At 51.7% G+C, this 27,309-nt stretch overlaps 9 protein-coding genes across 9 annotated transcripts; 7 read left to right on the top strand and 2 right to left on the bottom strand.

Annotated features, from left to right (window-relative positions):
- Positions 1–55: 55 nt before the first annotated feature.
- M436DRAFT_77483 (phosphatidylinositol N-acetylglucosaminyltransferase gpi3 subunit) lies at positions 56–1,618 on the top strand (the record flags this gene model as incomplete). Its single annotated transcript, XM_013576914.1, has 1 exon — positions 56–1,618. The coding sequence occupies one exon, from the start codon at positions 56–58 to the stop codon at positions 1,616–1,618; it is 1,563 nt and encodes a 520-aa protein (XP_013432368.1).
- A 1,187-nt stretch (positions 1,619–2,805) lies between these two features.
- On the top strand, positions 2,806–4,187 carry M436DRAFT_77482 (uncharacterized protein; the record flags this gene model as incomplete). Its single annotated transcript, XM_013576913.1, has 3 exons — positions 2,806–2,810; positions 2,862–3,329; positions 3,407–4,187. The coding sequence occupies 3 exons, from the start codon at positions 2,806–2,808 to the stop codon at positions 4,185–4,187; spliced, it is 1,254 nt and encodes a 417-aa protein (XP_013432367.1).
- A 693-nt stretch (positions 4,188–4,880) lies between these two features.
- Positions 4,881–9,725, top strand: M436DRAFT_36654 (uncharacterized protein; the record flags this gene model as incomplete). Its single annotated transcript, XM_013576439.1, has 9 exons — positions 4,881–7,940; positions 7,989–8,051; positions 8,136–8,149; positions 8,212–8,431; positions 8,483–8,780; positions 8,840–8,899; positions 8,952–9,145; positions 9,239–9,586; positions 9,642–9,725. The coding sequence occupies 9 exons, from the start codon at positions 4,881–4,883 to the stop codon at positions 9,723–9,725; spliced, it is 4,341 nt and encodes a 1,446-aa protein (XP_013431893.1).
- Positions 9,726–10,725: 1,000 nt separating this feature from the next.
- Positions 10,726–13,146, top strand: M436DRAFT_36492 (uncharacterized protein; the record flags this gene model as incomplete). The annotated part of the gene is made up of 6 exons (XM_013576407.1): positions 10,726–10,832; positions 10,882–11,065; positions 11,123–11,221; positions 11,277–11,529; positions 11,578–12,108; positions 12,287–13,146. 6 exons carry the CDS (start codon positions 10,726–10,728, stop codon positions 13,144–13,146), a joined length of 2,034 nt encoding a protein of 677 aa, XP_013431861.1.
- A 1,449-nt stretch (positions 13,147–14,595) lies between these two features.
- Positions 14,596–15,960, bottom strand: M436DRAFT_68793 (uncharacterized protein; the record flags this gene model as incomplete). The annotated part of the gene is made up of 1 exon (XM_013576766.1): positions 14,596–15,960. One exon carries the CDS (start codon positions 15,958–15,960, stop codon positions 14,596–14,598), a length of 1,365 nt encoding a protein of 454 aa, XP_013432220.1.
- Positions 15,961–16,327: 367 nt separating this feature from the next.
- On the top strand, positions 16,328–18,127 carry M436DRAFT_34850 (uncharacterized protein; the record flags this gene model as incomplete). The annotated part of the gene is made up of 1 exon (XM_013576116.1): positions 16,328–18,127. One exon carries the CDS (start codon positions 16,328–16,330, stop codon positions 18,125–18,127), a length of 1,800 nt encoding a protein of 599 aa, XP_013431570.1.
- Positions 18,128–18,502: 375 nt separating this feature from the next.
- M436DRAFT_35756 (MFS general substrate transporter) lies at positions 18,503–19,993 on the top strand (the record flags this gene model as incomplete). Its single annotated transcript, XM_013576275.1, has 3 exons — positions 18,503–18,734; positions 18,784–18,990; positions 19,050–19,993. 3 exons carry the CDS (start codon positions 18,503–18,505, stop codon positions 19,991–19,993), a joined length of 1,383 nt encoding a protein of 460 aa, XP_013431729.1.
- Positions 19,994–21,625: 1,632 nt separating this feature from the next.
- On the top strand, positions 21,626–24,607 carry M436DRAFT_77476 (catalase; the record flags this gene model as incomplete). The annotated part of the gene is made up of 9 exons (XM_013576912.1): positions 21,626–22,092; positions 22,145–22,178; positions 22,244–22,313; positions 22,616–22,625; positions 22,707–22,721; positions 22,787–22,868; positions 22,924–22,934; positions 22,983–23,304; positions 23,408–24,607. The coding sequence occupies 9 exons, from the start codon at positions 21,626–21,628 to the stop codon at positions 24,605–24,607; spliced, it is 2,211 nt and encodes a 736-aa protein (XP_013432366.1).
- A 698-nt stretch (positions 24,608–25,305) lies between these two features.
- Positions 25,306–26,517, bottom strand: M436DRAFT_35187 (uncharacterized protein; the record flags this gene model as incomplete). Its single annotated transcript, XM_013576170.1, has 1 exon — positions 25,306–26,517. The coding sequence occupies one exon, from the start codon at positions 26,515–26,517 to the stop codon at positions 25,306–25,308; it is 1,212 nt and encodes a 403-aa protein (XP_013431624.1).
- Positions 26,518–27,309: the final 792 nt, after the last annotated feature.

Genomic DNA, 27,309 nt, shown 5'->3' with positions numbered 1-27,309 from the left:
CTCGCTCCGACTTGATCGACGGTGCATGGGATGGAACAAGAATGCAACCGCCATCATGCCTTATAACATCGCCATGGTCAGCGACTTCTTCTTCCCTCAGCCCGGAGGTGTCGAGAGTCACATCTACCAGCTGTCGCAAAAGCTCATTGACCGTGGCCACAAGGTCATCATCATCACACACCAGTACGAGGGTCGCACTGGCGTCCGTTACTTGACCAACGGCCTCAAGGTCTATCATGTGCCCTTCTTTGTCGTCTATCGCGAGACTACCTTCCCTACCGTCTTTTCCTTCTTTCCCATTTTCCGCAACATTGTTATCCGGGAGAAGATCCAGATCGTCCACGGCCATGCCAGTCTGAGCAGTTTGTGCCACGAAGCCATCCTGCATGCCCGCACCATGGGCCTGCGTACTGTCTTCACTGACCACAGTCTGTTCGGTTTCGCCGACGCTGCCAGCATCCTAACCAACAAGCTCCTCAAGTTCACCCTCAGCGATGTTGACCATGTCATCTGTGTCAGCCATACATGCAAGGAGAACACAGTCCTCCGCGCTTCTCTCGATCCTCTCATGGTCTCGGTCATTCCTAATGCTGTCGTTGCATCAAACTTCCGCCCTCTACACCCCCAGGATGCCACCCAGCCTTCGATGCGCTCTGCTCTGCCACCCCCGCCGCCTCAGTCCTCTCAGCCACTTGGCCCTAATGACACCATCACCATCGTCGTCATTTCTCGTCTTTTCTACAACAAAGGGACCGACCTGCTCATTGCTTCTATCCCGCGCATTCTCGCTTCGCATCCCAACGTGCGTTTCATAATTGCTGGTTCTGGCCCAAAAGCAATCGATCTCGAGCAGATGCTTGACCGCCATATCCTCCACGATCGAGTAACCCTTCTGGGCCCTGTGCGTCATGAAGAAGTTCGCGATGTCATGGTTCGAGGTCATATATACTTGCATCCCAGCTTGACTGAGGCTTTTGGAACCGTCTTGGTAGAAGCTGCTAGCTGCAACTTGCTCATTGTATGCACCAGAGTCGGCGGCATCCCAGAGGTACTCCCTGGCCATATGACAGTGTTTGCGAAACCCGAAGAAGATGATCTTGTGCGTGCAACCAGCGAAGCTGTTGGTTTGTTGATGGGACAAGATCAGAAGCGTACTGTTGTCCGCAGAGACCGCTTCCATGAGCAAGTTCGCATGATGTACAGCTGGTCTGACATTGCTCGCCGTACTGAGCGTGTCTACGACCTGATCACTGGAAATGAAGAGCATGTCTACAATGATTTTCAAACGGATCAACAAGACTCTAAATGGCGCCACTATGGGAAACAGGTCTCTCCGGCTTCACAATCATTTGCCTTGATCGACCGTCTAAAAAGATATTACGGTTGTGGAATTTGGGCTGGCAAACTGTTTGTGCTATGCGTTGTTGTGGATTACCTACTATTCGTCTTCCTCGAGCTATGCTTTCCTCGCAGCAATATTGACATTTGTAGGGACTGGCCGAAGAAAAAAGAGGCAGTCAGTGCCCTTGATGCAGCCAACACTGAGAAGAATTCATCGAAAAGGACTCGGGCCGCTCGAGATGCCAGCCTGGGAATCACCAAGCAAACTTCAACATGAGACGATTTGCGCTACACCCTCTTTAAGGGTCAGTCACTGTCTGCCACCTATACTCTCTCGGACGATATTGCTGAGCAATTCGGAAACTTCCTATCCTCAGCGTTGCGGAATACGCTTGGACGCATACCTCTGGCTTAAGGAGCCAATAGAGTGTCAAGGTTTTGCGACCAGATCACTATTGAAAGCAGATGACTGCTGTTATCGGTCTTGGACACACCCATTGAACACGATCTCGAATCTGGAAGGTACCGTGAACAGGGCTCTAGATTAGCACCGTTTGGAGATCGATACTATACGCCTCCCGAACACTGCCTCGGTGGTTCCAGGGTATACAAGCAGGTTTAAGTCAGGTACAAGCGCTCCGTTTTCTGTAGGCTACCACGAAAGTCACGCCAATCTCCAGCTCACGACTGGCGCGGTGAGCTGTACGATCACATTACCATCGTTTTACCAAGACGCAGATGGACAGCGTGACTTCTCCGCAAAGCAGCTACCCGGTGGAAACATGTTTTGACAAGCCTTGGACAATATCAAGTATGCCAATTATAGCACGAAGACTCTTGCTATGCCGGTCGTAATCCGGGGAGTTGAGAACGCTAATCTGCATTCTGCTCCAAGGTCTACCGATGAATACGGGTGACCCAGCTTTCATACGGTTCCATCCATCGCCCAAAAGGCTTGTCTCCTCGTCATTCGCCCGTTGTAGACAAGACGAGCGTCTGAGCAGCCAACGGGCGGCCACTCAAAGGCTCTCGTGCGTTAGACAGAGAGCACTATAATCCCCGGGGTCAGAATGGCTCGGCGTTCTCCTGTAGTATGTCTTCGCTCTGAGCTAGGCTATCTGATACAGCAAGAGGATTTGTAGCGGAGGACCCTGCGTATACAATACGGATACGCAGGATACGCAACGTAATAGTATAGAGCAATTTCTGGTGTGCGTCTAAAGTAGTAACTTGTGAAGCAGTCCTCTAGCTGCCCCCAACCTACTATACTAATCTCGGCCCCCGATGGTATTACTGCGCCTCTGTGTTGACGTTACATTCAACGTAGCTGCTGCTTAGGCTTAGGGGCCAGTCTTAACATTCCCGCAAAGTTTTCCTCTCCTGCTCTTATAAATAGACCAGAATGAATACCTTAACACTCTCCCTCAAGTGGGTGTCAGGCATTTCGCCAAGGATAATAGCATCATGCTGTGAGTGTATGGTCTATGCCAGATCCGAACAGGAGTACTGACAAGTCATAGTCAACAAGCGGTACATTGCTCTACCGCCGTAGTATATTCCGCCTTCTACTACTTCTCGGGGACATTCTTCTTCGACATCGTCCATTTCCTCCTTCATCGATGCGCTAGATCACGGCTACGTCCTCTGCGTCAACTTTCCAAAGTGCACTCTGTTCACCATTGGTACTTCGACCGGCACCTCAAACACAACGATAGATACCAGCTTGCCAATGCTTTGACAAATCTGCCGCTGGAGCTCCTGTGTCAGCTCATCGGCTCGTCGCTGTCTAGGGGGGTCCTGTGTCTGATAGTGGCAGAAGATGACCGAGAATTTGCGACTAGTATTCTCCACATCACGTTGGCTCTTGAAGTCATCAGGGTCGCTGTTGTGATTGTCCTCGAGGGCAGAGACTCCAACCACATACCTTTCAGCACGGTGCCCAAAGACAACGACTGGCTCCTTGTTGGACCTGCATATCACTCCTTACAGTACGTAACACAGAGACGCAGGAAGCATCGTGATATGTTCCGCACAGAAACCCAGCTAACCAAGGCTGCCTAACTAGTCATATGTATCCTGATCAACATATGAGTTCGTTCTTCAGGCTGTTCGACTGGATTATCGGCACCGCCTGGACCCTCAGAAAGAAGCGTATCGCCATGACTGGCACCGGTGGTGCCTATGGAGCAGCGCTCAAGAAACAGCTAGAGTCCGATGGCGTGTCTGAGATCACAGCGCTCCGCTACGGGGTCGACTTTGACGATGTAGCTGTGGCAGCAAACGGTGTTCAGACACTCGCAGGTGTCGACATCTTGATCCTCGCACATGGGCTGAGGCATGGCGACGTGATGAGGGCCAACTACGAAACTAGCAGACGTCTTGTAGAAGTGTTTGCTCAGACCCGCAAGCCCCGCACAGGACGGCGGCCTGCTGAACTGCCCGAAGTTTGGTATACAGGCAGTGAGGCGGAGATGCATCCGAGCTGGGGAAACGACTCGCTAGCAGCGTACTCGGCATCTAAGCGGCGCTTTCTCCCCTTTGCAAAGTCGCTCTACGAGAAGGATACGGTGGTCTACAGACACATAGTCCTTTCGGCCTTCTCGTCCAAGATGGGTCCAGCCATTGTGAGTGCGGATTGGGCTGCGAAGTGGACAATGTGGTGGATCCGAAGGGGCGGGAAGTACATTCCTGTGACCTACACAGGTATTGCCTACTTGCACTTCTTCAAGTTCTTGTTTGGCATCAAGGCGGAGGCGAACGATGTTCAATTCGAGGTTTGGAGAGAGGTCAGAGTGGAAGATTGGAGGAGTGATCAGACTGCTGAGGGGGGCACGGCTGTTAGTTGATGGCGAGTGTAAGACAGAGGTAGCAGCAAGTGAAAGCACAAGTGGCACGTTCGCAACTGCAGACAGGTTCAGTCGCGACTACAGATGGAAGCTTCAGTCGCGGGTGCGACTAGATGCTGATGTCCTAGGCAATGGTTGAAAGGCGGGTGCGAGCAGAGGAGTAGCAGCTGATGTTGTGTCGCGAGTAAAACGACAGCGGGGCGATGGGTATCTCATCAGCCGAGGATCGTCGATTGAACAGTTGCAACAGACGGCGAGCTGTACAGGCCCATGTCTGTTGTATCTGCGAGTGGCCATTGACTTCGCTGACTCAACCCTCGACGCATAGTCACTCGACGAGTCGCAGCAGCAGAGGGTAGATGGACCGTCTGCTGGCCTCCGATGACTTCTGGTAGTCGCAAGCCGGGGTGCTCTGGACGCCTTGCCGCCGCCCACAACCCACGACCATCCTCGTCGCCAACAGCCCCGTCATCCGCACCAGCCCCCATTGTCCCCTCGGCACCCACGCCGCCGCCCGCGTCGCCTCGTCCCTGCCCGTCGCTCCGTTCTCCTGCTACCCAGCCTGTCGCAGGCCCGTCGCTGTCGCTTTCGCCAACGTCATCACCCGGGGAGCCAAGATCGAAGCCTCACGAGCGCAATGCACACGGCCATGGCGTGCCTCTTGTAACCACGACCCCTGAGGTATCCCGACGAATGCCCAGTTCGCCAGCCGCCGCCTCGACTGCCTTTGACCTGGATACACAGCTCCGCCGACCGCCAGAGCCCAAGAAGCGACCTCACCCTGATCAGCTACACCACTTCCGTCCTCCTCCGCCGCCTCCGCTGCGCCCACCCACCTCGTCGCCCAGCACTACGACCACCCCTCCGCCCATCGACACCCTCTCCTCTGCATCCCTACCACCGCCTCCTCGTCCGCCCGTCTTCCAGTCCGTGTCCAGCGACGCCCTTGACGCGCCCTCTCTACGCAAGAAGCCGCGTCTCCTCCCGCGTCACGAGCGCTTTACCTTCTCCGGCCCTTCTGTCAACCGCCTGCAGCCCCCATCGCCGCTGTTCTTCTCAAATTCTCCGCGGCCGCGTCCGCACCTGCCACCGCGCTTCACCTCGTTCGAGGCAGGGGCCACAATGCTGACAAAGGCCAATGGCGAGGACAGCCATGTCAAGACCGTGACACTTGCACGCGGCACCATCTCCAACTCGCTGCGCCGCTCCATCGACCGCTCTAGTGCCGGTCGCAGTGCTTCGCCCGATCTGCGTGCTGACGTCTCGCTCAATTCTATCGGCATCCTCGAGCTTCTCGACCATGACGACCGTCCTGCTTTGATATTGGATCTGGCGGACGGTACAAACAACACAGAGCTGTCACTACGACCTGTCTTCACAAACAGGTCTTTGCGCTCAAGTCCGGATCTCATCAACGCCCTTACGGGCACTGCCCGAGATCACGATGACGCCGCATTTGCACAGTTCAAGGCATGGGCACTTGGCTCACAAGTCAATGGTGAACCTCTCAGTGTGCCACTACCAACACACGACTATGCTGGTATAAGCTGGTTTTGTTCGACGCTGCGCAAGAGGCTACGAATCATCAGCGGCGCATCGGCTGCCACGACCTCCAACGGCGCTTTGGCTACGTCTGCAAGTCGCAACTCTTCAAGCTCGACCTCAACATCAGCCATGTCTATATCACAACCCTCTTCCTCCTTGCCCATCTCTGGTTCAGCCCTATCTGCAACTGTAGAAGAGCCTGATGACTATTTCGGGAGTGCAGCACCCGCTCCGACCTCAGCTCCTGCTCCAGCAGAGATCTCTCCCTCTATCATTCCTTCTACCGAAGTAGTTGACGACAAGGCTCGACCAATCTCATCATCGTCTCTTTCACTTAGCTCTCGCAAGAATTCGTCCCCTGGTCTTCATGATACCACATCACTCGACACGCATCCTTCTTTCGTCAACGAGCAAGTACTTTGCGCCCAAACTGCGGGCAACGTTGACTGGTTCGATAGTTCGTCGAGTGCTTTCTGCCAGGAAGGCCCCTCTTTCGACTGGACCCGCTTGCCCATAAGCGATTCGATGCCTCCACATATCAAATTTGCACGCAGCATCGAATGGGAGAAGACTCCATTAGGCTCGATCGAAAGCTGGTCATCAGACTTGCGCCAAATGTGCAACCTGATCATGGCCAGCCCTCATCCGGCTGCTATGTATTGGGGTCCAGAACTGGTCGCCATCTACAATGAAGCTTATGTCATGCTAGCTGGTCAGAAGCACCCGGCTCTTATGGGCCAACGTTATGCGGACGCATGGTCTGAGATATGGGCAGATGTCAAGGACGTGTTTGCCAATGCGATGCACACTGGTGAAGCAACCATGAAAGACGACGACCGGTTGTTCATCATGCGCAACGACTATCTTGAAGAAACATACTTTTCTTGGTCTATAATTCCCATGGTTGGTGGTGACGGCAGCGTCATGGGCTTATATAACCCTGCTTTCGAGAAGACGAGACGGAAGCTTGCTGAGAGACGCATGATAACCCTTCGTGAGATCGGTGAGCGTACCGCCCCCGCCAGAGATGTCAGAGGTTTCTACGCGGAGGTCATCGCCGCCTTGGATTTGAACGAACACGACACACCTTTTGCCATGCTCTATTCTGTTCAGGATGAGACTGACAGCGATGCATCGTCCATCCATTCTAGCAGCGTCATGACTAACAGACAATGCGTTCTAGAAGGCACTTTGGGCGTACCTGAGGACCATCCCGCAGCTGTCTCATGTTTTGACCTCAAAACCGGCATGGAAGGACTCGGCCCGGTTTTCCGTGAAGTCATGAAGACTGACAAGCCTGTTCTTCTTGAAGTCGGCACAAAGGATCTTCCAGCTCACCTGTTGGAAGGCCTTGGTGGGAGAGGCTACGATGATTCCTGCCGAAATGTTGTAATTTGTCCTATACACCCTACAACTGGAGAGGCTGTGCTTGGATTCTTGGTCATGGGCGTCAATCCTCGAAGACCGTACGACGAAGATTACAGCTTGTTCATACAACTGCTCAACAGACAGCTTGCGACCTCTCTGGCTTCTGTTGTTTTGTTCGAAGAGGAAATCCGACGAGGTCAAAGAGCGGCGAAGCTTGCCGCTCTCGACAGGATGGAGCTCTCGGAACAACTGGCGGCACGCACCCAGGAAGCCATCGAGAGCGAGACGAAGTTTACTCGGATGGCGGAGTTTGCCCCTGTCGGCATGTTCATAGCCAATTCTGAAGGTACCATCACCTACTGTAACGATACGTGGTTCGAGATATCTCGGGTTTCCAGGGACGAAAACACTCCAGACCATCACTGGATGGATGCTGTTAATGACGAGGACCGTGAATTTATCAACAAACTATGGCATGATCTCATCATTGAAAAGAAACCACAAACCGGTACCTTCCGATTCAAGTCCAAATGGCATGGTTCTGAAGGACTAGAGGGTGATCGATGGGTGCTCTTCTCTGCTTATCCAGAAAAATATGATGATGGGAAACTCAAGAGCGTTTTCGGCAGTCTCACTGACATCAGCAAGCAGAAATGGGCTGAAGGGTTCCAGAAACGCAAGATGGAAGAGGCCGTGGAGCTCAAGAGGCAACAAGAAAACTTCATTGACATCACTTCTCACGAGATGCGCAATCCACTCTCGGCGATCCTGCAGTGCGCTGACGAGATAAATACAACCATGAGTCGGCTTAAAGACGGCCTCAGCGGCCAAGCATCTTTAGTTGCCCCAATCGACAAGTTTCTCAAGGAGGGTCAGAGCATCGAGGAGACTATTGATGGTATCCTCTCTAGCACAGTAGACTCGGCACAAACTATTGCTCTTTGTGCACAAGTAAGTCTCCCTCTCTTTAGGCAAAGCCGCTTCATCCCACTTTGCACGTACTCTCACTCTGACCTTATGCTTACTTGACAACAGCATCAAAAACGGATGTACGTTTATATTCCCCTGCAAACGTCCTCACCTAGCGCTTATACTTACGTGAAAATTCTAGTGTCGACGATATCCTGACTTTGAGTAAGCTTGATTCGCAGCTACTACTGGTCACTCCTGTGGACGCGCAGCCTCTTACAGTAGCGCAACGTGCGTTGAAGATGCACGAAGGCGAGCTTCAGACTGCCGATATTCAACTGAAATTCGTCGTCGATGAGTCGTATAAGAAGCTCGGCATTGATTGGGTAAAGTTCGATCCTTCGCGCGTCTTGCAAGTATTGGTCAGTATGGCATTGGCATTTTGTTGTGACTGAGCTGAGCCAAGTCACCAGATCAATCTTACCACCAATGCGATCAAGTTCACGACAACAGAGAAGAAACGTACGATTACTGTCACACTAGCAGCCTCGACAAAACGTTTCTCTGAACTGGAGAATCGTGTGGTCAACTATTTCCCCACGCGTAACAAACATTCGGATCTTACCAAAGAGAAGGATTGGGGTGATGGCGAAGAAGTATACATCCACTTTGCCGTTCAGGACACTGGCCGCGGACTCAATGAACAAGAAAAGAAGATGCTCTTTCTACGCTTCTCGCAAGCCTCTCCTCGAACTCACGTGCAATATGGCGGTACGTATGAGGATAACGATATACAAAGCATCTCTCAAACTCACACGATTCAATCTTAGGTTCTGGACTTGGTCTCTTTATAAGCAGAGAGCTCACAGAATTGCAGGGTGGCGAGATTGGTAAGCTCAGACCACTACTGCACCTCGGTATACATTACTAACTTTTTGACAGGTGTAGCCAGCGAGTTCGGTGTGGGCTCTACCTTTGCTTTCTGGGTCAAGGCAAAGCGAAGCAGTGCTCCACCCGAAGCGGAAGGCCTCAATCGACCTGCTGTTCGCGCTGCTAGTGATGCAACTGGCAGGAAGATACCATCCATGGTCAACGCCAAGGCTGGCGGTATGGACGCAAGGCCCATCAGAGTTCTCGTAAGTCTTCCTACATTCCACACACGTTCTCTTGATTTTATCCCACACCCTTTTTCGTCTTAGTTTGGGAACACTTGACCTGACCGATCGTAGATCGTAGAGGACAACATTGTAAACGCGAGGGTTCTCTCCAAACAACTCAAAAATCTGGGTTGTGTCGTGCATGTCGCGAATCATGGCGGAGAGGCTCTAGACATCCTTCGCAAGTCTACCTACTGGAATCACGAGGCAGACACCGAGCACGCCACTCCCGAATCTGAACGAATAGGATTGAGCGTTGTCCTCATGGACCAAGAGATGCCTATCATGGATGGGCTGACCTGTACGAGAAAGATTCGAGAATTCGAAAGGGAGGGAAAGTTTGTTCGCCATGTACCCGTCATTGCAGTAACGGCCAATGCTCGGAACGAACAGATTGAGACGGCAATGAATGCCGGCATGGTGAGTAGAATGTGAACTTGGTAGTCAATGCTCGGTTTGCTAATGATTTTGGCAGGACTCTGTCATGGCCAAACCGTTCCGGATCCCAGAGTTGATGCCCAAGATCAATGAGCTTATGGCCAAATATCCGGAAGACTGAACGCCGAGAACAAGCGTGATTCATTACCATGGTCCTGCCCCAGCCAGGATTGCGTTTCGTCGAGATACCCGTTTTCTCACTTTTGAGGAACGATTTCATTCAGATAGTTGGAGAGGTTCTCATTGCAAACGTGTGCGCATTGAGTCGATACTCAAGAGTTGGGATTGAGCAATAAGCATTAACACTGGGAACTAGCACAGAACTAAAATCATGAAGAAACACATCGATCGTATCGATCGCATCAATCAAGCGACTATCTAGTCGGGGGCTTAAAATTTTTCTGCTGGGGTTCAGTTGCTTCTCGCTGGTCACTTGGTGGTGGTCGCGACGATGATACAAACCCATCCTCCAAGCTAGTTTCCTCAAGCAGCACACAGCTCCTGTTCAACGACAGCGGCTTTCCTTTAGTGCACTAGGTCGTGGTTGACATGCATGTGCTGTTGTCTTGGTGGTGCCTGACGGCCTTGGTGTACAGCGATGTGTCAGGACAGCTCTATCAACCACTAATGCTACCTCTTCAAGTACTATGCTTTGCTGGTGTGGCTCGATTTGTATGTTCTTGCAAAAATCAACCTGATGCGCCGTCGCTCCAAGCCGAAGGATGGAGATGACGATCCTTTCAGCCTGGCGCTTCCAGCTGTCACCTCAGTGGCTGAATATATCGGCATGTCGCCAAACGCATATGGTGTACATACTATTAGCCGCGCAACTTGGGAGGTTTCGATGCAAGTCTGTGCTAAGCTTGACTCCGGTGAGCTGATCTTTTCAAGTTTGTGCATCTGCCGGAACCGTTTCTCTACAACTTTTTCATGATGTTTTCTCTTCTATGTGTGCTCACAATGGCCAACTGCACCACCTAGATTCTGTAGCTTTGGAGCTTTGCTTCTGCTGGTTTCGAAAAGAATTGCGGTCAACGTAGGTCCGGCCCATCTACGCCTTCCTTTTCCAACAGCTTCCCACCTCGAGTGTGCCACCAAAAGACATTCCAACCAACGTCAGCATGGCTGTAGCATTGCCATATCTACCATCCAACTCTACTTTCAGCCCATTCACTGATTCCCCGAGCTCGCCTGTTCTACATCAGGTCGACTTGTCAAGCTCTCACAGGTAAGCAAGCTTTGTTCGCGTCGCAATATACCCTAATCACCGTAGCTAGGTGGTCCACGATGTCAGACGCTTTGGCGCCGCCTCCGTCTCCATACCCTCTACAATCTGATCCCTCACCTACCGATTCGAGCGGCACAGAGAGCACTGATATCGAGGAGGACGTTCAACAAGAGATTACGAATACTCCATCGAACTTTGCGATTCAGTCCAGTCGGCCCCAGAGTCGAGAAAGCGTACGCACTGCCGATTCATCCTGATCGATTGCATTGTGACTTATCAGCTCGAGGCAGCTCATCAGGCTAGACACAACTACCGTTCCACGGTCACGGTCCAATTCCGATGAGCCACCGCCATCAGTCATACATGCGCCTCCTGGATTCAAAGAGCTTGTCAGTATAACTGCGTATACCTTGTCCTCTGTATGCCTAAACTCAATCACATCAGGACGGAGCTAGTGGACAGGATTCAGGAACCACCATATACCCGTCCAGCCATGATTTCGATCACGATGCAACTTCTCCAAGTACTCCCGACGCGGCTCTAGGTCCGGAAGACAAACGACTATCCTCTCTCACTTCTCCTTTAGATACGAATACACCACTCAACAAAGGCGTCGATAGGCCTACACCAAGAGCTCAAACGCGACAAGAAGCGGAAGACGAATGGAAGAGGTCTGGGCGGACGTCCAGTCTCGAGGGTATGCCAGGACCCATCTTGCTTGGTTTCCTACGATGATACTGACAAGGAAAAGACATTCCGGAAACAATCATTGACGGTACCAAACTAGACACAGATGGCTCTCTGACACAATCACATACAGTCGACGAGATCTCTGAGCTACGCAGTGCCTTGGATGAATGCTGGACGCTTTGTAACACTCTGTCCAATCTGAGCTCTAATCATCGGCGAAGAGCTCGTGCAGGAGCGCAGTCTGATGCTTCTCAGGAACAAGTATGGCGAAGCTGCTGGCTTCTTTGCAAGCAACTGTATGAATCGTGCGAGAACAGAGCTCAGATTCAAACACTCCGGATTCTGGAAACTTGTCGAGAGTTCTGTCAAGCTCTGTTTGACGTTCGTCAGCGTGGTGACGAGACTATGGACTCTGTTCTAAGAGTCAGCTTCGAGATGAACAATCATCTCTACAATACACATGACCGCCATCTTCCCGAGGCATTCGAGGAGAGAACACTGGATTTCTATGTCACCCTGTGTCATCGTATGATGAAGCGATCGACCTCCTTGAATCAGGAGGCTGATGCACTTTTAAGGGCCTGCTGTGAGTAAACTGTAGGTACTGATTCAGTAAGCCAGTCTCGCGTATTTGGCTGGCAATTATAGGATGGTGTCCTGGACCTCATCTCGTTGATGTTGAGCTCGGATTGTGAGCTGGCTTGCTGCAAAAGTACTCTTTCCGTTCTTCTACAAGACCGTGCTAATTATACCTTCACTTTAAGGGGCTTTGGCTGAAGCACTCTCCAACTTAAGGCAAGTTGATCGCGACATCAAAACACTTGATGAGCTACTCGCTTCTGCTATCCAAGCCTGCTGGGATCTTTCGAACATTTTTAGGGAGAGCTGGAGTCATCTACGTCCTGATAAAAGTACGCCACGACCAGTTCAAGATGCTAGGGTTTCATCATCGATGTCACAACACTCAACAGGTCGATCTGAACGAGCTCCTTCCAGTTTGAGCAGCGAGTACCATGACGCACCATCACTACCGCCAGAAACTCCAACCACCATCTTTGACGATGCAACCACGGTCTCATCACCAGAAACAGTCAACGTACCCAATATCCTGGTACTTGGCCCTGCTGCTCCTTCGAGTTCTGGTGGCTCAGCCCGTGGTACTAAACATCACGATCGCTGGTCCAGCAACGCATCAACGCTGAGCGACTACTCAGAGTCTGCAGACTCGCAACGGACTTCGTCCACTGCGCGTGCGAATTCTGATGGTAAGCATCCCCTCCGCCTACGTTGTCTGATTCTCAAAGCGGCTTCCGATGTTGGGTTCCCAAGAGCTTTGAATCAGTCTCTGGCTTCGTTTGCCAAAACACTTCCGGTGAATACTTTTGGCAACCATCCATGGCAGGTCCAATTACTCGAACGCTACAAAAGACTTGTCGCTGTCGATCAGAGCCTTCGATCCGTAGCGTCCATGTCCGGTCAAAGGCTTTCTGCTATCGAGGTGGCCAAATCAGTCAGATGGTTGTGCCGAAACGAGGATTGGACGTGGTTGAAACAGCTATACTTGGTTGTCTTTGGGTTTGGCGTCGAAGAAGCGGAAATCAGGGGTGGATTTCTCCAAATTTAGAGCATGAATGGTTGGGCAGCTGTCGTCTTCCCTTATGATTGGTACTGAACTAATGCCTCGCACATCTTGCAGGATGGTCTGTGATATGTCGTCAATGTGCTTGTTTCTGTGATCCGCTGCACTGTTGTAATGTTCTTTCACAGTACGGCTGTTGCTAGGAGCACCCTGACGATAAATATGATATATTAAGCTCATGCCAAATAGGTGTCACAAGTTGGCCACAACAACTCTCGATGGCAGTCATGCGCCATCTGGAGGCATATTGTGATCCATGAACACTCAATGTTAAGGTAGCCTCCTCTATGTAATGCGGTGGTATCGACGGCGAAATGGTAGGAAGTAATTTAGTGTCTCTACCGCTCTCCCACGAGCAATATTACGTGATAAGTACATGGCTACGAGAATGCACGATGCTTTCAAGAGACTAGATAGTATCCAAAGAGATGCAACATGCTTCAGGCTCTCGTTGGATGCGTCTCTGTTCTGGAGATCATTGTGCCTATCTACAGAGAGGCGCCGCTCGAGATGAAATGATATGCGCCATAAATACTAGAGTTTGATGAGGTGAGGTTGTAATACAGCCGTGTCCGGTGTCTTGGCACAGCTCAGACGGGCTAGCTTCGCCGCTTTGTCCATGAACTAGTCTCAAACAGGCAATCAGATTCACAGAGCGTGGAAAAATTCTCTCCGAAGCCACCATAACGTCTCTAGTGACTCTTACGATGCCACACGAGCAAAAGAGATGTACGATGGTCAGTACGGGGGTCGAACCCGCGACCTTGGCGTGCCGTGTATCGGGAGATATTAGCACCACGCTCTAACCAACTGAGCTAACCGACCTGTTGATATAATGTGCTCAGCACGTAACGAAAATGATCCCACGCAATAGTGTCGGAGTGGAACGGCACCGGAAACAGCCAGGAAGAACGAGCTCCAACGCTTGAGCTGAAAACGTCTCTTGACAATTTATTCCCCGTTGTTGACACTACAATGGATGCTTGTCCATCTGTTCCTCAGAGAACAGCAGTCGTGTCGGCAGTTGCGTCTTGAAAGAGTAGAAGACCTTCTGTACTGCTCAGTATTGGAAAGGGAAAGTATGATTCCTAGCCAGAGTCTGCTTAGTGTTCAAGCAAGAATGGGCGGATCCATCGAGTCCACGAAAGAAGCAAGTTGTCTCTGAACAGAGACCACAAGAATATCGTTACCAATCACCACCAACGGAAGCAAAAATAAAAGTCGTTCAAGAAAAATATAAGAGCCAGAAGCAATGTCGAGAGTTTTGGGTACAGTAAACCCTCCACGAGGGGAGCGAACAGCATCGGATCACGGAATCATGAATGGCCTGGTAGGCTTGGTACGGAAGAGAAAGTCGATGGCATTGAAACGAGATACAACAAACGGGGTATAAAACCAAGACGCAACATGAAAATCGTAAAATCAATCATCCATTCATAAGTTGGGGAATACTCTTCTCAAGAGTTTACGTGCTTTTGAGGTCCTGGGTTCTGACTCAGTCTCGTCGACAGAGGCATCCTGAAGTCCTGACATAGCCAGAGCACGCCTCCGTGCCCACTCCCTTCGGCCCTGAGCGGTGGCTGGGGTGACCTGAGGCGCATGCGTATCGTTGTGCTCCGGTATAGGCGTCATCTCTATCGGAGGGGCATGGGTAGGAGGCGGTACACTGGGCCTGGCGGAGGCTCGAGCGTGTGGACCAAACAGCATGAGATTGCTGGCATTGGGTGTTTGACTTGCAGCGGCATGGCGGGCCCGTCGGGCTGCATTCCGCCGCAGATATCTCTCTCTTCTAACATGGGCATTTGTGATCTTGCCAGGCACGTAACCTTTTGGCAGGACTGACTGCTTGCACAGAGGACACATGGATGACGTGTCTAGCAGGAATAGATCGATACACTGATTGTGAAACACGTGACGACACGGGAGCTCGCGTACCGGATTTTCGGATTCGGTAAAGTCATCCAAGCAAATAGCGCAAGTAGACTGATCAAGAGGTGGCGGACCTTGCGACGAGCCTTTGGGCATGGCAGTGTTGGTAGAGGGCGTGTAAGTGTACATCTGATCAATGATATCCTGAGGTACGGTGAGCTTTCCAAGACCTAGAGCTTCGATGTTGACCTCGCCCCGAGCTATTCTGGCACGCAGGTCGTTCCGCCTCTTCCTCTGGATCATGTGCATGGTCAAAGACAAGGTGCCGATGAGAGCGACCAGAATGGCCAGAATTATCAACAAGAAGATCCAGATGCTAGGAAGATTGTTTCCGCCACTAGTGGTGGTAATGTCGATCCAGAGACGAAGCTGGTTGTCTGGAGCAGTGTTGCCAGAATAGAGAGCCAGTTGAGACACAGCCATGCCGCCGACCTGCGAGGCGATAGCATAGACTGGATAGGCAGTGACGGATCGCCAGTGACCGCCGTCGCCCAGATCCCACATAGCGGATTTTGCGGGAGCAAGCGGAGGGTTTGTCTGGTCAGGGACATAAAAGACAAAGGCAGAAACAAGGTCATTAGAGGCAGCTTGGAGGTAGCTCAAGGTACAGGAAGGAGAGAGCCAAGGAGCTATCGCGACGACTGGATCTGTATTAACAGGCAGATGGTTGTATCTGGTGACATTCTGGGGCAGAGACTGAGCGCATAGACCGCTGGAGTCGGGGACATAGAGAAGTCCCCTTGCTTGAGGAGCCGAGTAGGCGGAGTTGAGAACGCGGACATTGCTTTCCTGGAGGAAGTCAAAGGCCACACCCGGGGCCAAGATGGACTGATTCAAGATATCAAAGGTGGATATTCGCAAGCTCGTCATGGTTGGGGCGCGAGCACCAGTGCAAAGGCAGGAGAGGGAGAACAAGGAGCCAAGAGGGAGTGGAAAGAATATGTCAGCAGGATTTGTTACAATGGGCCATGGCAGCCAGGATGAGCAGGCAGAAGGACAGAAACACAGACGACGAGGGCGAGGGCGAGGGCGAAGGCGGAGGCGGGCGAGATACAGGACACGGGCGGGAAGGCGGGTTGACGCCGACGAGACGGCAAGCTGAGGAAGGCAGAAAGCTTAGTTTGGCGCACGGGCATGTGCGTCTTTGCGGAGGTGGACCAAGACGCAACAGCAACACAGCAACAGAGCATCCATCAACCAAGAATCGGCCCGGGATCCATGTCCTCGCAGCGCCATCATGGCCCCGTCGTCCAAGAACACGCCGTCGCAAGCCCGCCCGCGTGAGAAGCGCTCGCGATCGCGCGCCGCCAGTCCAGCCTCTGCCACGCCCGCTGCTGCCGCCGCCGCCCCTACAACCACGCCCTATCTCCATACTTCGCTGCTGCTGCTGTCTCCGCATCTGACCATCGACGCTCTCATGGACAAGCACGCCACAAACTCGACCAGCCCTCCCTCGGCCTCCAGCCTGCACGCCCTCCACGACAGCATCCACCACACTGTACTGCCCAACGTCCGCTCCCGGAGCGATGCTTGCGACCGCAGCATGCGCGAACTCTCGAGGAAACGGAAATTCCGCGCCGAACAGGAGCTCGACCGCGAGCGCCGTGAAGACGACGCCGCCGCCCAACTTAAAAAGGCCCGCCTCGACAAGAAGACGGATCCGCACCGCCCGCCTGCCGTTGGCGCTCGCGGCCTCGCTCGCCAGGACGGCCAATCTTCCCCTCCGCCCGAATCCCCTGTGGCCGAAGACGACCCATCGTCACCTGTTCCCTCAGACGCCGAGCACCAACCGGCCCCCGCCCCTGCCATTGCCCATTACGAATCGTTCGGCAATGATCCCAGCCAGTTCGATGATCCCACCATATACCATATTCGCGACTGGACCCCCGACATGACCGACGAAGAGAAGAAACAAATCTTCTGCGTTGCTCGCTTCCCCCACGATGATTTGCACGACCTGACACCTGGCACCCCACCAGACATGGACTTTAGTAGCGCAAAACCTGCCAGTCAGATCAACTTCTCTACCTTCCAAGCCTATGTTGAGCCCTACATTCGTCCTCTGACCGAAGAGGATGTCGCCTTTTTGAAAGAACGTGGCGATCGCGTCACACCATATCTCATACCACCGCGGGGTCCCATGCCGTACACCGAAGTCTGGGCCAAGGAAGACGGCGTGAGCCATCACGACTTTAATCTCCGTCTGCCGCCAAACGAGCCTCGAGGCAACATCGAAGACATGAGTGACGATGTTGCCGAAACTGCCCAAGTTTCGGCAGGGCCCTTAATATCACGTCTCATGAGCGGTTTCCGGCATGATCCGAATCTCGTCAAAGATGACCAGACGAATGGCAATGCTGATGTATCAATGACCAACGGAGAGAGTACTGCAGGCGGTCCAGAAAGCGAACAAGCCACGAATAACGAAGAACTGTCAGATACGGTTGCATCATTCAAGCCTGCGACACATTTTCCAGATCAATACAAGATTCCGCCCAACGCAGGCCGAGATTTCGCACCTTTGGAGCAGCGGACGCTACAAGAGCTGCGCTACTGTGGCTTTGTCACGCCCGAAGCAACCCCAGATTATGATTCGCAGTACGATGACGAAGTCGCTGCCCGTCTGCGTTATCTTCAATCAGAGCTTCAGCGGGTATCACGAGAGAACACTGCTCGAAAGGCACGTGTGCTAGAGTTGACCGAGGAGCGTATGGCCATGCAGGAGTACTCTACTATCGCCGATGATCTCGACTCCCAAATCAACACAGCCTACTTGAAGCGAAATCGTACCATGAGTAAGCCTAAGAAGGGTACAGGCAAGGGAAGACCGGGTGGCACTGGTGTGGCCATCAGCTGGAATTTGGTCAGTGAAGGAGTCAAGATGCTGATGGATAGAAGAAGAGAGTGGAGAGAGCTCATTGGTCCAGTTGTCGATTTTGGACAGCAACGGATACCAAAGGAGACCGTCTTCGACAAGGAGAATATGGAAAGACTTGAAAAAGTCGAGGCCGATGCTGGCGAGGAGGAAATAGAATAGGTACAAGTACCTTGCTAATAATTATTGCTAGCGGGCTTGATGCCTAGCTAAACGACTTGATGTCATTTCTCTTCAAACCTTCTTTGCTCTCTCGGTTCTCAAAGATGATATTCGTACCTGCTCACACATTGTCTGAGGAGAGGCCTGGTCGGTAAGAAATGCTGTATATGGATCCACATTCGGCGATAATTCCGGGGTACCTCTTTAGCCATCGGCCATGGCCGATCCATCTCTTGGAAGGCGGAGAAAAGTATTACTCACGGTCAACCGTCCGTTTTCGTTCCATCCTTTTTCTGGCCAGCTCTTCTTCGCGTTGTTATCCCGACCGGACTGCTGCATTATATTCGTGGGTCTTGTAAACTTATGACAGCCTCTATGATTCCCGGCACAACGCCTGAGCGTACCCTTTCCAATGCCCCACCAATTGTACCATTGACCTATCATGGATCCGCGGACAATGAGAAGCCACACTCTTTATATCGAGACATAGAGTCGACAGGCCTGCCAGACCAAGAAGTCTCATATCCAGAGGGTGGAAGAGGCTGGTTGGTTGTATTTGGATCGTTCTGTGGAATGTTGGCAGCCCTTGGACTCATGAATTCAATAGGTTTGTCTGTGTTACTGTCCACGTTGAGGCTCCGACTGACCATATCAAGGCATCTATCAAGCCTACGTTGCCACACATCAGTTGTCCGATTATTCAGAAAGTCAAATATCTTGGATCTTCAGTGTATATTCCTTTCTTTCGTTCTTTTGTGGTGTTCAAATTGGACCATATTTCGACGCCAAAGGTCCTCGTCTATTGGTTGCAGTTGGCAGTGTACTGCTAGTAGCCTGCACACAGCTGCTGGGCATCTGTACGAGTAAGCCTCAAACACGTCGCCTTCATGAGCAATCGATGAGCATGGCTAACGAGCACCAGAATACTGGCATTTCATGCTCTGCTTCGGGGTCTTGGGAGGCACTGGAACCAGCCTCATATTCACTCCAGCCGTCTCCAGTATTTCTCATTGGTTCCTGGCACGACGTGGTAACGCGACTGGTGTCGCAGCAACAGGAGGTGCCGTCGGCGGCGTCATCTTCCCTCTGATGTTGCAGAACCTCTTTCCCAAAGTTGGCTGGGAATGGGCGACTCGTATTCAAGGCTTCATATACATTGGTCTTCTTCTAATGGCCAATCTTTTTATCCGTTCTCGGCTCCCACCAAAACCTGGTGGCAGCGTCTTGCCAGACTTTAGGATCTTCCGGGACGTTCCTTTCGCCCTGACCACGGTTGGAGTCTTCTTCGCTGAGTGGGGGCTATTCGTCCCAATCTCCTATCTGACGTCCTACGCATTGAGTTCTGGTGCTTTCAGCACAACCTTTGCATATCAGCTCATTGCGATATTCAATGCCGGATCAATCATCGGCAGGTGGGCTCCCGGGTATCTCGCCGACAAAGCCGGAAGAGTCAATCTGATGATCGTTTGCCTAGTATTGTGCGCTCTATCCTCAATGGCTCTCTGGCTACCTGCAACGATTCTCTCCGCATCTGGTGGTAGTAGTGATTCGACAATCCTGGGCCTCACGATAGCCTTTGCAATCCTGTTTGGATTTGGTTCCGGATCCAACATCAGTCTCACTCCTGTCTGTGTTGGCCAGCTCTGCTTGACTGAGGAGTACGGCAGATACTACTCCACCTGCTACACCATAGTATCGCTCGGCACGCTTACGGGCCTGCCTATTGCAGGAGCATTACTTGAAGCATGCGACGGAAAGTACTGGGGCCTTGTATTGTTCACAGGTCTGTGCTATATCATCAGCTATGTCGCATTCTCGTGGGTCAGAGTAATGAAGCAAGGGTGGGGGTTAACGAAGGTGTATTAGAGACAAAGATCAGAAGCATGTTCAACTTCATCATATCCGTACCAGAATCTTATCCTCGCCATCCCATTTCATCACGAAGAGTTCCTTCTCGTCGTAAACGCGACATCTAGTCAACGCATGTAATCAATTTGAAATCTGTTTCGAGACAACTATACCTTCTGGGCTCATTTTGATGACTCACTGTACGTCCTCTATCTGCACTCTAGCCGTGGCGAGCAAGGCAAGACTTTTGAGTATACTAATCAAGAGGGTCAACTTTCGAATCACGTTGTGTACTTTGATCATGATCTCTCGCAGGTTTTATCTTCACAGCTATTGGTCTTCTCGTTCATCGTTCGATCTTAGCCCAAAGCGGCTAGTCTAGTCACTCGTGGCATGAGACTTCTCAGCGGATGAGGCTCTCCAGTAGGAAGATTCTTACGAGGCAATGATGGATGTTGATCCGACCGGTATTCGGCTTTACTATGCTCTAGTACGTATTGTGCGCAACAGGAAACATAGCATTGGGTGTACTAGACGACGTGGCTGTGATTTGGACTCTACGTGCCTTCTTGTCCCTCCCCTTAGCTGTGTTTATCCTTTGCCATGGGGCTATACCGTTTTGCTGCCTCTATCTTATACTCGAGGCGGGCACAGCCAGATGGCTGATAATCCTGTATCATGCTCATCTGAATATGTTTTCTGCTATCGTTGATCGACTCAAGAGGAAAATGCAAAGGATGCGGCTGAACCGTTGATTCAGAGCCGCATGGCAGACACGTGGGTTCAAGACAAAGTTAATTGCGCGCTTTGACGACAGTTGCTCAGACTCCGACAGATCTCAAGTCTTAGCAATCGACACGTACAGATTGCGAAGTGGGGATATCTGGCTAGACGGAGTCATCCGCTCAGACATAATTCTGACACGAAGGTTCGCGGAACGAAGTCCTCACTACAGTCTCCAAGCTCTGCCCCACTCCTGATCTCATACCATTCGTTGGCTCTGTCCAGCTGTAGCTCTTGCTGGGTACCTTCACTAGTCCATCATATTGCAGTGAAGTAACGACTTGCAAGCCATGCCTAATGCTCGTGTCGGGTCCGGCAATTAACTCATCACAACGGGTTCAGCCGTGGCCTGCTCATGGTTGGCAGCGTGATGGAAGAAATGTTTCACACTCGCCTGAATGGAGCTTGCCTGAACGGATCTCACCGCAATAATCACGAATCCATTGACATATGATGATCGCTGATTGGGCAGGTCCTCTCCGCATTGAACTTATCACTAGGAAATCGCCGATATGGCATACTCTGACGTATGTCGACCATCTGATGCACAAGAAATGGTAGCTGAGCTCAATCTAAGGAGACTCATCTGTAGTGCGAGTGTGGCAGACGCTGAAGCCTTTACAGGCAGGCATGGGCGGCTCTGTTCTTGTAATGGCTTAGGCCCGCCTGGGTGGGCCGTGAGCTGTCAAAACCCATATGGAGTCTCCAATCATAACAAGGATTATAATACCTACGTCACTCTTTGGTAAGCTATTTCCATAGTCCAAGCTCCGGTCATCACGGTGATTGTTTATCAAGGACATCGCCCGCCGCGCAAAGCTCAGGATCGATTGACCAAGTACTCTTTCTTTTTTCACAACAATCGCAATGGCACCAGGAATCACAGAAACCGTCAAGGAGGCCATCACTGGCTCACCTGCTGAGAATGCCAAAGTCGCTGCAATGAGCGACAACATCAAGAACTACATGGACTCGAACAACCGAATCACCACCGACTACGGCGTGAAGCAGACAAACACCGACGACTCGCTCAGAGTTGCAAGTGCCGACAAGACCGGTCCTGTGCTGCTCGAAGACCACGCTGGACGCGAGAAGATTCACCGTTTCGATCACGAGCGTATCCCCGAGCGTGTTGTCCATGCCAGAGGTGCAGGTGCTTTTGGTACCTTCAAGCTGTTCGAGAGTGCCTCGGACGTTTCGTCTGCTGGTGTCTTGACCGATACCTCGCGCACTACACCCGTCTTCATTCGCTTCTCTACCGTTTTGGGAAGCAGCGGCAGTGCGGATACCGTCAGAGACGTCCGTGGCTTCGCTGTCAAGTTCTACACTGAGGAGTTCGTATTCAACGGAGCAGTAGAAGTCCATTCGACTGACCCACAAATACAGAGGTAACTGGGACATTGTTGGAAACGACATTCCAGTAAGTCAACCCCCAAGTTTTCTACTATCCGAGTTTGTGAAAGAATGCTAACACTCTCGGCCTAGGTGTTCTTCATCCAGGACGCTCTCAAGTTCCCCGACGTCATCCACTCTGGCAAACCTGAGCCTCATTCCGGTATCCCTCAAGTGAGTCAAATATAGGTACATATTTAGTAGGTCAGTCTCGCATATTTGGCTAGCAATGATGGGATGGTGTTCTAGACGCCATCTCGTTAATGTTGAGCTCGGACTGTGAGCTGGCTTGCTGCAAAAGTACTACTTCCGTTCTTCTATAAGACCGTGCTAATTGTACCTTCACTTTAAGGGTGAGCAGAACCACAGGCAAGCACACTGCGAGGTATCCTTGTTGCTATGAGAGGAACCTTGTGGCGTGGCTACCGCCTATACTTGTAGAGATCATGCTAACCAGAATCGCAGCACAAACTGCGTATGTCAAACCTATGATGAATGCTGCTGTATTTTCGTGAATTGTATCACTTGAAACATGCTAACGATCATTTCTTTCAAGTCACAACAACTTCTGGTGAGTAGTCTCCTATACTGTTCCGATACGATATTAAGGACATGCTAATCATGCCTTCGTTGTAGGGACTTCCAATACCTTCATTCCGAGGCAACTCACATGTTCATGTGGGCAATGTCCGATAGAGGCATTCCACGTTCATACCGAGTATGTCCAAACACTATCCCAGCTCTCTGTCGACGTCATGCTAATTGAATTTCAGATGATGCAAGGGTAGATCACCCGGATCCTTACAGAAAACCAAGCTGACCCGAGTAACAGATTTGGTGTAAATACTTACAAGCTGCTGAACTCCAAGGGAGAATCCCACCTCGTCAAGTTCCATTTCACACCTCATCTTGGTGTGCACAGTTTCGTGTGGGATGAAGCCTTGAAGCTGGCGGGACAAGATCCTGACTTCCACCGTAAGGATCTCTGGACCGCAATCGAGGGCGGCCAATACCCAAAATGGGACTTTGGTATCCAGACCATTCCCGAAAGCCAGGCCGACGATTTCGATTTCGACCCCCTCGACGCGACCAAGATCTGGCCCGAGGAGGACTTCCCTGTGAGATATATTGGCGAGCTTGAGCTCAACCGCAACGTACGTATATTCATGTTGCAGTCTGCAGATGCCGACCCTCGTCGAGGATCCATCGTGGCACACTGCTCTTTGTCTTCGGATCATGCTAAAATCTGCATTCCAGCCTGATGAGTACTTCACTCAGACTGAACAGGTCGCCTTCTGTACTGGTCACGTCGTTCCCGGTATCGGCTTCTCCGATGATCCTTTGCTGCAAGGCCGCAACTTCTCCTACTCCGACACACAGCTCACACGTCTCGGCGTCAACTGGCAGGAGCTGCCTATCAACAAGCCAATGTGCCCCGTTATGAACCAGAACCGAGATGGAGCTCTTCGTCATAGCATCACCAAGGGAACTGTCAACTACTGGCCCAACCGCTTCGAAGCTACCAAGCCTGCCACTGCTGAGGAAGGTGGCTACGTCGATTACCCACAGAAGGTTGCCGGAATGAAGGCCCGTCTGCGTAGCAAGAAGTTCTCCGAGCACTACAACCAGGCTCAGTTGTTCTACAACTCCATGTCTGAACACGAGAAGATGCACATCATGAATGCGCTCTCTTTCGAGCTCGATCACTGCGACGACCCCATTGTTTACAAGCGCATGGTCGAGAGGTTGTGTGAGATCGACCTCGATCTTGCTCGTGGAGTCGCAGAGCAAGTTGGTGCGGACATTCCCGAGGAAGCTCGCCGCGTCAACCTGGGAAAGCGTTCCAAGAACCTCTCTCAGGAGGACTTCCCTCCTAAGAACTTGACCATCGCCACGAGAATGGTTGCAATTCTGATCGCAGATGGTTACGATTCTGTTGCCTACAACGCCATCAAGGCTGCTCTCGCTGCCCAGGGCGCTCTTCCGTTCACCATTGCTCCTCGTCGTACTCCTATCTATGCTGCTGGCGAGAGCAAAGACTCTGGAAAGGGACTCGTTCCTGATCACAACCTGGAGGGACAGCGCAGTACCATGTATGATGCCATCTTCGTCCCTGGTGGAGCCGACAGTATCGCCACTCTTCGCAAGAACGGCCGCGCGCTGCATTACGTGAGAGAAGCGTTCGGTCACTTGAAGAGCATTGGCGCTACCGGTGAGGCGGTTGCATTCGTCAAGGATGCTTGCCAGCTCCCTGGTGTATCGTTCTCTGAGGGCAACGATGTCGTCGACTCTTACGGTGTCGTTACCGCTGCCCAGACTGAGGTCGGCAGCTTCAAAGAGGCCGTGACCCTTGTCAAGGGTGCAAAGGACTTCGCAACAGCCTTCTCGTACGCCATCTCTCAGCACAAAAACTACCAGCGCGAGCTTGATGGCTTGGCAAACATGGTGGCCTACTAAGCTGTGTCCAGCAAAGATAATAGTTTGTAATGTAGAAGTTTCAATTCCGAATTGTCGGTGCAACCTGGCTTCTGGTTCCATCAATCATATTTTCTGACACGGAAGCTCGAACGTATGAGAATGTTTATCATGGTGTGTTGAATGGACTCCCTTGACTACGGAGTACTTGGGTGTAGCTTGGCAGACAAAGTTGTCAAGCAGGAATTCACAAATCTAAGGTCTCATACATTTTCCCCTGCCAATGTCTCAATCAGCATGGTAAGTTGACTGTCATGTCTGAGCTTTGTCGTCAAACATTGGAACAACGCAGCGTGCGATAATCTTGGTCGTGCAAGCCAAATTGGCCCTGAACGGGTGAGCGTGCCGTGACCACCCACTGCAGTGTAATAGAGAAAGCCGTGTTCACATCGACTGCTACGCGTACTTGGTGACACGAGAAGGCTTGCATTTGACAGCTGTAGGCAGCCTTTGCCGGGTCCTGCAGACTGCACCTTATTACCTGCAATAAGCGGTGTCAAGGACGGACGGAACTCAGGGGTTCGGATAATCGACTTGGTTTCGTATCTGTCGCTCGCATATGGGATGAACGGACAAGGCGTGACAACGTTCCAATTGAAAACCATCAGGAGACATGAAAGACATATCAAGCCCCTCTCGTTATTGCTACCAAGGCAAGCCAAGGAATCGACAGCAGCCTTTCATACCAAGAAGGTCCAGAAGCTGGGATACACAAACTCGTCATCAAAGATGCGGCGCACCTGTTCGAGGACAAATTTCTCCACCTTCCCCACATTCTTGAGAACTTGCTTTCCTCCCTCGCGTTGACCAATCTCACTTTCAACTTTGATCTCTTCCAAGAGAGCTCCCAGCTTGCGTGAGCCCTGCGATGAGTTGGTGCTGTGCTCCTCATGCTCGCCTGTCAACGATCCACCGACCAAGGACTCGGCATCCTCCTGACAAAGGAAACAAAAGTGTGCCTTTTTCTTGATATAAGCCAATATTCCGACACCATCGAATGTCAGACCGGTGATGTTGAGCTGCAACGGGATCCCTACAAAACTGGGCATCGGGTAGTCCAGCGAAATTTCAGCAGTCAACCTCAGCTTGACGTCGCCACAGTATGCCACATGAAAGACCATCTGGACATCCTCGGGGCTACGTTCCTGCTCGTCTCCAACTCCGTGATGTGACGTGTCGGAGTCGTGGTCATCGTGTTGCAAGGACTTCTCAGGCCAATCCATATGTTTTGAGGTTGGACGCGAGGATGACTTTGAAGATGAAGGCGTCTGGGAACCGAAAGAAGTTGAGCGGTGCCGTGGCTCACTGTCAGAGTAGTTGCTCTCTGGCGACTGGGCCAATTGTGAGGGGCCATGTCGCGCATTGTGGAATTGTGCGCCGGCCACAGCGGCCAATGGGGTCGTGGTACCTGAAAGTCCTGCCGATAGTGGCAAGTGGAAATAGCCCAAGTTCGACGTGCCTCCTAAGACTCCTGGCGTAGCTGTTCTTGAGAGAATTGGGTTTCCCATGTGCTCTCGAGAACTTGTCAATCGAGGATTGTGGAATTCATCACGGCTCAAGGATGCGTTGTGTTGATGGTGAGGACGCGTCTCATCGACCCTGGGAGTTGCAGCACTGTGCTGGCTCTCGTCAATCTGGCCGGGCGTCTCGTCGTCTTCTTGACTATCGTCGGCGTCGTTTTCGTAGAAGTCCGGTAATGGATCACAGACGTCTTTGAGCTCGATTGTTGGAGCGACATTGCCAAATTCAAAAGCGTGGCACTTGACAGAGCGTATCATGCGTGGGAGGGCAATCTGTTGGAAGCGATCATGGATGAACGCCCTGATAGTCTCTGCCAGCGCTTCGCCATCAGAGCCCGTGGTGAGAGTGTCCCAGTTGATGTCTATCGACATGTTTGCCGTCAGAAGTCTGACAAGACGTCGGGTCTGCTAAGCGCTGTGGAAGCAGGGCAAGTCGAGGCGGATTCTCGGCTGGCAGGCCTTCCTTCTCCACTTTGCAGCCAACTGTGAAGCTCGCCCAGACATCTCACCGACACTTCGACGTGTTTGTCTCTCCTCTTCTTCCTCTGCCGCCGACTCGGCTATTTGCAATTGCTCACATTGCATGTCCTCGTTTGCAGCAATCTATCAAGCTCTGGGCCAAAAGGATAGATGCCTCTGTGTCCCTGCAGCCACGTTTCACGTCTCCTAAGGCTCTGGCATGACAGCGGAAAGCTGCCCAAGCGCCTGCAAGTCTGCAGCCATCTGCTGTATCCTGCAATGCCCACTCGGCCCGTACCGGCTCTCGACAGCCAGTTGCTGCTTTGTTTGTGACAACTCAAGAATCATGACATGGGCCAGAGGTACGTATCAGATACACGCCACTTTTGCTCATAGCAGTTCGATAACGCTATGATCCATCATTTCGCTCCGACCACTCCACCAACGCCTTCAGGTGGTCAGATGCAGATGCATGTTGAATGTTTGCCGCAAGCAATGACTCTTCTTGCATCTCTCTCAGCAAGATAGAGAGCGTTCATGAATGTCGCACTGTGCGAAGGACAATATCCTTTATTGCAATATTTCTAGCAGGCCCTTCTGTGCTTGCCGAATGCTTCGACTGCTCCAAGTAACCATACGCCGCGCTAAACCTGCCCTTTTTGACTTGCCGAACGCCGAGGGATGATATCCACCATGAGTTGAATG

This window comes from Aureobasidium namibiae, assembly GCF_000721765.1.
Source record: "Aureobasidium namibiae CBS 147.97 unplaced genomic scaffold scaffold_1, whole genome shotgun sequence".
NCBI lineage: Eukaryota > Fungi > Ascomycota > Dothideomycetes > Dothideales > Saccotheciaceae > Aureobasidium > Aureobasidium namibiae.
Note: the sequence above shows the minus strand (reverse complement) of the source record. Positions and strands in the feature narration are given on the sequence as shown.